Source organism: Ptychodera flava, chromosome 14 (genome assembly GCF_041260155.1).
Source record: "Ptychodera flava strain L36383 chromosome 14, AS_Pfla_20210202, whole genome shotgun sequence".
NCBI lineage: Eukaryota > Metazoa > Hemichordata > Enteropneusta > Ptychoderidae > Ptychodera > Ptychodera flava.
The window spans coordinates 12,373,427-12,383,825 of NC_091941.1; the positions used below are offsets into that span (position 1 = coordinate 12,373,427).

The 10,399-nt window shown below is 40.9% G+C and overlaps 1 protein-coding gene across 2 annotated transcripts; it reads right to left on the minus strand.

Moving 5' to 3' along the window:
* Positions 1 to 4,844: 4,844 nt before the first annotated feature.
* LOC139149387 (acetylcholinesterase-like) lies at positions 4,845 to 10,399 on the minus strand. 2 transcript variants are annotated; one of them, XM_070721119.1, is made up of 3 exons: positions 7,202 to 10,399; positions 6,693 to 6,901; positions 4,845 to 5,365 (listed from the first exon to the last, which is right to left on the minus strand). In XM_070721119.1, exons 1-2 carry the CDS (start codon positions 8,749 to 8,751, stop codon positions 6,706 to 6,708), a joined length of 1,746 nt encoding a protein of 581 aa, XP_070577220.1. In that variant the 5' UTR covers positions 8,752 to 10,399; the 3' UTR covers positions 4,845 to 5,365; positions 6,693 to 6,705. The 2 variants fall into 2 exon arrangements, with proteins under 2 accessions (XP_070577220.1, XP_070577219.1); XM_070721118.1 differs by lacking the exon at positions 4,845 to 5,365 and adding an exon at positions 5,463 to 6,173 and having other exon boundaries at positions 7,202 to 10,397.

Below are 10,399 nucleotides of genomic sequence, written 5' to 3' on the forward strand. Positions count from 1 at the left end.
CGCCGGAGAGGCATATTAATTATGTTTCAGAATTTATCTGATATCGATAATCTCGATAATCGCAAGGTATTGCGTGTTAGCAAGTCCCTTTGCGATCATTGTCCGTAGTGAATGTGGAAATTCTACTCGATTAGGGCTAGGCCTACCGCTTGACGAGTAGTCAAACTTGAGGTAAAAGGTAGTAAATTATTGTGCAATTACCTGAATTACATGTAAATTTACCCAAGGATTCTCGGTACTGAATACCTCTATTTACACAACCACGGCATTCTCCTCCAACTACTAGTATTTTCTGGTACCCACTACCAGAAAATCTCTCCCCACCCACCGTAAAAATGAAAATTTCTTCCCTGCCCACTGTAAAAATTGATTTGTTTGTTCCCGCCCGCTGATTAGTTTTTGCCCGCCCGCTGAAAACCTGCGTACGAACACCCGTTTGCAAGAACAGCTTCGTTGGCTGCACCTGTCTGCAGAGCGCAGCCCTGCCGTCCTTAACGTATCCCAACGAGCTTACCACTTACCCTGAGCTATTGACCCCACTTCGTAAATCATTTCACCGCGAAGGAAGGGCAGCCACTTGTATTGACAGGGATACCACAACCTGCTCGCTCAAAGCGAGCGTTTTAGCTTCCTATAAACAGCACACTTGAAATCACCGACAAAAAACTGCCCGTGTTACTACTACACAGCACGGTCCCTCCGGGCCGTGTACACAGTGAGAAACACGCAGTGACCACTTCATCGTATGCATGAAGATCTCGCGTTCGCTTCTCGTGATAACGTGACGTTATCTGCATCGTTGACAGGGCTTGAAATCTTCAACACAGCATCATTGCAGACAAGGGCAACTGTACTTTTTACAACAGAAGGTAGCTGTCGTTATACTGTAGTGTCAGCTGGCCTCAGTGGTTAACTGATCGAGTTAACTCATACGGTATTTAAATGAGATTACTTTATTTGCAGTGAGTCCTCAGAGCGTGAAAACTATTTCAATGTTACCAAAAGAACTTGTGCGGATGAGAGTTTAAAGCAATTGTACAAAACAAAAAGGTGTATATGTTCACAAATGAGGCGACTTGTCTTTCTGAACTAAACATTTGACAGACCCATATTTTAGAGACCTGTAGTTTTTATCGCTATCAAGTGTGTGCGCCTTGAAATTGAAACAATTTCCCTAAACTTTCCATACGGAAAATTAAGACATCCCCTTTGAAGTCAAGAATAAAAAAATCAGGGGTCCCCGTGCAAAATGTTTCACCAGAGGAGCAAGAATTTGAGCTGAAATGGCTGTCAATTGTGTGTTAACTGTATGAGGGGAATACAATTTTCGATTTTCACAAAAATTGGCCGTTGAAAACTTCACTTCAAGGGCTTCAAATTGAGCTCAAACAGATGGTAGGCCAAAAGGTTAGAGAGTCAGAATTATAATATCTTTGCCCAAGGCGCATTCTGCGTTAATATCATAATACTCTTGAACAATTAACTTGACACTCGCCGCAGAACTGGGGGCTCTTGATTCTCGCAACTACCCAGACAAATTAAAATAGTTTTCACAGAGATTGAACGTAAACAAATGCATCGACCAGACCAATGTACCATTGCGCTGTCACTATTCCATCACTTCTGTGCTTTATTTTACCTGGCGTCAGCTGGCCGAGCATCCGATCGATTTGCTGGTAACGTAAGAAGCCATAGCCTGGGGCTATTTACTGTGAGATAAACGTGTTGCCATGCGGAGAACCATCCAGTGAAACTATTGGAAATTATCATCAGCCGGCAAGTTGTATGAGCCTGTGGGAACATCTTGAAAACGCTCTTGCAAGCATATTGAAAATGTGTTAAACCTCATACGTCACTGAACTGCAAAGATTATAATCGATTTTTCAATTTCACTCTTTCGATTTCGCAAGTAAAGTTAATAAAGCGTGGACGAATATTTGTTCAGTTTGCTATGATTCCTAGCAGGATACTTATCTGTATAAACTCAAGACATTTGAAGTTTGCGTAATATTTAACAACGATAACGAAATTCAGACGACGACCTTTTAGAACGTCAAATATACAAACAGACTACATGCTAAGCGAGTTACAATTTGACGTCATAGTCGCGCCTGGACCACCTCTCATCCAATTGAAGACTGCCACGTCACAAGCATATATACAAATACAGACTGACTGCCCGCCAGCCTTTTCGTTGACGCACTTTTAGGAAATATGCGATCAATATAGATAACATCGAAATTATGAAAGCTAATAAAGCGCATGAAAAGGTCGGTCGGCATTTCCTGGGACAGCTGACACCAGGTCAACTCAGGCTGATGGTTAAATTCGATACTGAAATAAGAATGTTGATTTGAAATCTTAAAATTTCAATGCATTTTTTGTGTCCTCTAAATGAAAGGAATTGATCGCCACACACAAATTATTGTAAATTGAACTTGTACTCTTTAACACGACTCTGACCATGAATTACGTTTAGAACAACATTGTGAAAGGTTCTCATTTGTGTAAGATCGCCCGTTGTCAGTAGCCGCCAACGTGGCTGGGTGCATTTCTTCCAGTCACTTCAAAAAGTGATGTCATCTGAAAATAAGTTTAAAAATCTTCAGGTTGAAACTAAAATGCCCTGTATGCAATTTGATGTAAGTCTGGCGTGTGTTTTTTTTCCAAATATGCGTCTTGGCAGTGTAACAAAGGTCAGATTCCAATGTTTCATCTGTGTGTGACCTGCATATTACAATGATGTCTGAATTCGCGTCAGAATTTATTGACGAAGCTGGAATTCTTTTTTCTGCCTTGTGAATTCCTTACCAAGGCAGCATTCCTAGAGTGTCCCTGAGTGAATTCTGGGTAATGTAGTTATGAGTCCCCACATGTAAATCTGCGGAGCTCTGGCCTGTCGGCGTTCGTCAGAATCATGGGTCTTGACTGTTCTGGTCTTAAGGAGAACCATATGACCTTGTATTTTGCCATAATTTTGTTTGTAAAATAACATGCAAACATCGAACTTTTCCAAATCAATATTTAAGGAATACCAATGACCAACCCAAATTATGCGACCAGAGACGCCGCTCAGTTCACCGTCAAATCCCCCCGTAAACAGGCCCACAATCACCATTGATAGCAATAAGTTTAAGCTAAACCGAAATGGTGAAAGAATTAAAGGGACAAAGTCGGCCATTTTTCATGAATTTTGTTTGATGTAAGATACTACTTATATTGTTTGAAATGTTGAAAGACAATAAATGGGTGACCATGCATATACTCGACCCCGGTTTTAAACAAATGAAACCGGCGCGAAAATTGAATTAATGGTCATGACCATTAATTCATTTTCGCGATGGTTTCGTGTATCGTGTCTAAAACCGGGATAGAATGTATGCATGGTCACCCATTTATTAAGTATCTTTCAACATGTCAAACAATATAAGTAGTATCTCTATCAAACAAAATTCATGAAAAATGGCCTTCTTTGTCCCTTTGAAGTCAACTTCTTTGCAGTTTGAAGGTACCTTGATACGACAAAAGAAGGGAAATTTGGCAACAGACTCTGAGCGTGTAGTCCGCAACCTCTGGCAGAAGCGCCTTGGAAATGAGGTCAGGTCACACAAACGAGGTCGACAGCTTTTCATATCGCCGTCTCCTAACTCTGCCAGATTAAATCCAACCGTGAATCTGTGTGTCAAAGGAAACGCTCACCTGATAACATGTCCCAAAGTTATCATGACCGCTAATACGGAAGACATTACATTCGCTTATCACTGTAGATGCTACAATGCTGGGATTCATGCATACAAGTGACTTATTTGCATCGACCTTAGCTAATACAAGGCATGTGATGAAATAGTATAGTGGTGATAATTGCGAGGATGACGATGCTGGTGTTGTTGCTACTGCTGCTGATGGCGACGGCGGCGGCGACGACGATGATGATATTGATGATGTTGACGGTGATAATGATAATGATGATGATGATAACGATGATGATGATAAATACGGCAATGATGATGATCATGACCATGTTGATGATAATGATGACGACGACAACAGCATAGTGTTATTTTCAGTTCCGTTGATAGTGAACATCACTGTCGCAACTTTTGGTAGTCTCACGAAAGATTAAATTTAATGATATGGGTGTACTGGGTCTTTTTAAAAACCATCCCATCCTTGAACTAAAGTTGAAGCGATCACAATGAAATGCTTGAATAAGAAAAAAGGATTGAAGGCGTAATGACGTCACGTGCCTTAATTCAAACAGCTATTAAGTTACACCCAGGATTGTGTTCTGGTGTGGATTCGGTTGTGTTACACAAATTACACGTTATATATTAGGCGTGAAAAATAGTCGATGCGAGAATTGGATTTTTTTCGGTTGCTCTTTTACCAGGTCCGTGCCATGATAAAACTATTCTCACAGCAATTGAAACTCAAAAATAGTTTTTAAATTTCAAGGTTACGTTAAGGACTGAACAGAAATTACGGGGGGGGGGGGTACTATTTTCAGCTCAAGCACTCTAAAAGGGCCATGGAATTTCATGCATACCTTTGGGGGAGTCACCATTTTTCGTGGAACTGTATGAAGGCAATTTGTCACCGATTTAGTCAAAGTGACGGCTTGAGTCATATATATATATATATATATATATATATATATATATATATATATATATATATATATATATATATATATATATATATATATATACGCACGCACACACGCACACACGCGCACACACACACACACACACACACACACACATATATATATATATATATATATATATATATATATATATAACTATAAACAGGCAAGACAAGCTAGATCTGTATATTTATGTGTTTTATAATTAATATAAATGCTCTTATCAGGAAGCAGGGGTAATGAGTGCCTGTTTGTACAACTTTGGAAGAACTTTTATTTTTGAGTTTCACCTAAAATGTTGATTCACTATACATCATGGCAGTCTATGAGAAAAGCATATTTCTTTTAACAATACAAAACTAGTTATATCTATGGTAACGATTGATATAAATGTACATGGTTGGAATAGGGAGTTGAAAGTGCAGATTTGAACAACAAATATCATGATATTCGAATTTCATCCGAACTATTGATTCACTTCACATGGTAGTCTAGAGGTAAAGTATTAACAATATTTCCCACTACAAAACTACGCATATCTGTGCATTTATATGTATATTTTGTGAAATATTGATGTGCATTATAGACGATTAGCTTGGATAACACGTTTAAAGTCACCGACTCTACAGTAAACCAGCACGGGGCAACTTTGTCTGGACCGATAGCTGATCAGTTGATTTCACTTGAGCTACAACGTATATAGCTGTTTTACAATTTCAGCTGAAAGATGAAACAAGTTGAAATTATATCACATATCTTGCTGCACAGCATCTCATATTACAGAATGGGCACACAAAGTATTCACACCTGAACATGATTCTGATTATTTGTTTTATGAACACGAATAAAATGACCATAAGTAAATGATGTACATGTACTTCTACTTCCGCTCTGGCCTACAGGGGAAATAAAAGTTAACAGATATCATTAGCCCATTGGGATGCAAAGTCTTTCTAAGACACCCTTCAGGCCCATCCTTGAATTGAAGAAGCAGCGATCACAATGATGCTTGAGTAGTGTAAGAAAAATGTTTGTCGGATTAATGACGTCACCTCAATTCAAATAGCTTCGGAGTACATCCCGGATTCTGTTAAGGTGTAGATTCGACTGAGTAACACAAATGAAGGAATATACAAGGCGTGAAAAAGAGTCAAGAGTTGGAAATTGTCTTCGGTTGCCTTTTCTCGGTCCCTGCCACAAGAACACCATTCTCGCCACGATTCAACCGCAGAAATGGCTCGAGATTTTAATAAATTCTGAATCTCTCACCCTAAAACATGACACTTCTCATAAACTAAGTATTCACTATGCTTTTAGTTCCCTACATAAATCCGACACTTGGCAAATGCCAGGCTGAAACGGTCGTTTTGACACCTGTACACTTAGGGATCGGTTACAAGTGAAATGCACTACATTATATCAGAAGCGTCACGACGAAGCATATCCGGGACAACTATCCAATCGATTGAACTTGGTGAGATTTCCCCACTGCATCAGCTGTCTTGTCACTTGGATCTATCTGTGTTTGCTGAGAGAAAAATGGTAGACATAGAGAGGTCGGACGCCAATATAGAGTTTTGATAGTGATTACCAAGGAGCGATAGATAATATTTTATTTCATTCTACTGCCATTGTAACAAATTATACTCTTTCGCTGTCAGATAATTCGATGAGCGCCTCATGTCTTCTCCAGGTATCGAGCGCTCGTAGACAAAATATCACACCGTGCCGGTACCTTGGCAACACGTAGCATGGGTCTTACCGTCCCAATTACACACGTGCTAAACCGTATCCAGGGCAATATGTAAGCGATAAGATTCAAACTGATGTTGCTCACGGAGAAAATACCGACTGATACATTTGCAATCATCAGTTGATGTGTTGAAATCGGATAACTCGTGATAAACTGAGCAATACCTGCAAATATTAAGGTACATGTCCAGTTTGCGAAAGGTTCTTTGAATTTTAACAAGATACGGGACTGCACATAAAGACTAGAAGTATGATCTGCAGGTCACAATTTAAATGAAGAAAAACAAAGTCGTACCTCCTTAGGTTGTCTACAACGCACAATTACCTGATGTTGGCAATTGAGGCACAATGTCTGACCAGAACTTGCAGTACGAAGCTCGTAGTCTTTCTCCGGTTTTAGTGACATTTGAGTCATTATCCAAAATGAGGTATTTTTGTTGCTCGATTGTGTATCTTGGCCATTCTAAATGTTCTTCATCACCATCCTTTTCTGTGTTAGGATCTCTGTATTGGCAAAATAAAGCACCAAACCTTTATCATAACTGATTTCTGTGTTCTCCGTACCATCAACATTTTTTAACATACAACGATCTTATTTGAGATGCCTGTTTTATTTACAAAAGGGAAAAAGGATGTAGATTAATAATATCATCAAATTCATCAATATATGCAGCATTGATCTTCAGTAAGCAGGATAGGCGACAGTGTTGCAAATTACACGTAAAATTTGATCAGACTACTTAAGATGGACACAGAACATCGAGATTATGAAATAATATTTTAGAGGGAAACGATTAAACCTACCCAGTTTTTGCGAAATTCGTCCAGTATTTCCTGATACGCCGACTTACGGTATCATCTGTCTGACCGTAATTGCCCCCTGGAATGCTGGTAAGGCCGAAGACATACTGTATTTCGTCGCCATGGAGTACGCCATACCATTCCGGCCATGGGCTACGTTCAGAGCGGTGCTCGAAATGATAGAGGAAAACGGGATAGCCGGCTTCAGCGTAAACGCTGGCAAAATCCAGAGTAGGACATGAGATTACTGTATCACCAACAATCCCTTCGGCCGCTTCAAGCAACGACCTTTGGCTGTCCGGTTGGTGCCAATTCGTGTATTGGAAAGCCACGATATTTTTCGTCAAGGACGGTGCGCATGGGAGAACCGTAGCGACAGCTTTTGCGGTTACATCTTGTGTGATATTAATTGGTTCCTGCAGCGTAAAATCGTCCGGGAGCCAAAGGGGTAGAAACCACGTACCTTCGTTTTTGTTAATTCCAATCAAGACAGGCGTTGGCTTGAAGCGTTGGTGTTGAAGCAGTGTTTGTGGTGACAAACTCAGAAACTTATTATCCTCAACAACGGTGAAGAATCTGCTGTCGAGTGTCTGCGCAGTGACTATATCAGCTGCACTTCTTTGGCGTAAACACTTCGCAATCGACACAGGTTTGACGACATCACTGTCGAATCCATCACATCCCAAGTTCTTTGCGAGACTGTTGGCCATGTCAAGCACTTCATCTTCGGGGCGAAACGCCCAATAAGCGGTGGGACCGCCGCTTTGCATTATAGCTCTGTTGAACAGGTCTCGACTCAACGGCGACAGCAAGTGAAACCCCACAGATACTGAGCCGGCACTTTCGCCAAATATTGTAACTTGGGATGGATCGCCGCCGAAGGCTCCTATATTATCTCTCACCCACTGCAGCGCCATCACCTGGTCCATCATCCCCATGTTGCCTGGAATTTCTGCATCGTACAATGACAGGAAGCCGAACGCTCCGAGTCGATAGTTCATAGACACGACTATGACACCTTCCATCGCCGCCAATACATCGCCGTTGTACGCGTCCAAAGAAGTCGCTCCACTGTACAAACCGCCACCATGAATCCAAACCATAACAGGTGCTCTTGTCGGCGCCGGAGACGGCATCCACACATTTAAATACAGACAGTCTTCGTTCATGGGTCCTTTCAGGTTCCACTCCGGGAAGTCCGTGAAGTTTTCAAAAACTTGCATACAGTTGGGACCGAAACTTGTCGTCTTGCGCACGCCGTTCCAACCCCGTGTCAACGGCCGTGGAGGCCTAAATCGCAAGTGTCTGACAGGTTTTCTGGCGTACGGTATACCCAGGAACCTGTTGACACCCTTGCCTGAAATGTTTCTGCGAACCCCCATTATGTCGCCAAGCTGGATGCTGACGACGGGTGCGGAATTCGAACCCTGACCGTTCGCTGTGATGGTGATGATGTCCATAAAGGCCAATAAAAGCATCGCGAAATAGACCCAAGTAACATTGTTGGTGAGTCTTACGATCGGGTCAGCTCCCGTGCACGGTGAAAAAGCCATGCTCACAGCTATCGGAGTTGTTCAAGAAACAGGTGGGAGCTTTGCGAGTGACACAGTTCCCTGACGCTGACTCGCGATGAAACGGAAGGATACTTAAGATTTGCGGTCAAAAGTTGTGATGAAATCAAATTGACGAATCTTCCGACTGTCTCCCTCCTTTTATGTAGTCTGGTCAGTGCAGTGACAATGGGTGAATCTCCATCATAAAAGAAAACACAAATCAGTAATAAGCGGCAGTTGAAGGCAAGTTAAGTAATTTGACGTTACGCAGAGGTGGAGGCGTCTCGATATCGAGGCCAAGATCTTTCCTTGAGCCCTGGAAAGGATTGTCACTTTCGCTGTATGACATATTGTTCAGAGTGTGTGAATTGCACACCAAGCGGTCTTTAACTTGCAGGGTGACCTTAAGGACAGATGAGTACAATAGTGCAGAGTATATGAGAGTTTAGAAGGGACGTCATCACCTGATTGAAGCATGTTAGGGCCGCACCCAGTTTCACATATTGGTCACGTTCGATTCACAGTGTCTGAATTCTGCATCATCAAAAGTAAACGTAGAGTGTGTCTTTTTAGTATACCTCTCCCATGGACCACACTTAGTCTTTCTGAGTCTTTCTCGCTAGGGAATTTTACATGTAGAATAACCTGGAGTCTTTGATACATACTGTAAAACTGTGATAATTAGCAATTAGTTATTATTTATGGAAATTGAATTAATGGCTGGATCCTACGTTTAATTCGATTCTCAGCAGTAACAATTAAGTCTGCATACTCATTTAAAGTACTGACAATAGACCAAAAGTTGGATTTTCGATATGCTGTTCCCGCAGTCGACCTGCAGACTACAGGTTGATGCATGAAAAAGAATCCATGTAAGTTGGGAGTCATGCAATATCAAGGAGGCTATAGGTTACTATCAGGACCAAACTACAGGTCCTAAATCATACAATAAACTTAAAAAGCAATTACTATTGGTCGTTTCCTATTCATATTCAGGTCGTCACTGTGCTTGATCCACTCACGGCTTTTTCTATATCTAATTTCTCCTGTGCCCGACACGCTGACACAAAAGTACTTGTATCATATATTGCTCGTAGGGGTTTGTTTTGAGTAAGTAAAGTTTTTTCGTCTTAATTTCGCAAAAAAATTAATAATGACAATTTCCCCATGTAATTAACATGGGGATGGCGGCCATTTTGAATTGCAAAAGTTGTTGGGTAATTTATTTCATTCGTACCAAAATTTTCACGGTGACCTCTGATATTTATTATTGATTTGGAAATGAGAATACTTGAAAGTTTCCTTCAGGAAAGGCTGAGCAAAAGATTAAGTGATTCACTTTCGCGGTGCATACTGACTGTTTGAATATCTGTTAGTGCCAGATGTTAGGAAACATCAGTCTTTGTAAATATGTGTACCAACCATGGAGCTGAAATCTTTACTTACTATATTTGTGATTTAAACCGTTATGTTATGTATGCTTATCCTTGTATCACCTGTGATCTATAGTTCACCATTTGTTGGATATTCTGGTGGCCTAGATAAACAATAAACCGTTACAGTATTACACATTGCTCTGTATTCTTGAAATACGATCACTTTACTTGCGTCTCTGATTATCAGACAAGACAGATTAGACGTCGGTAAT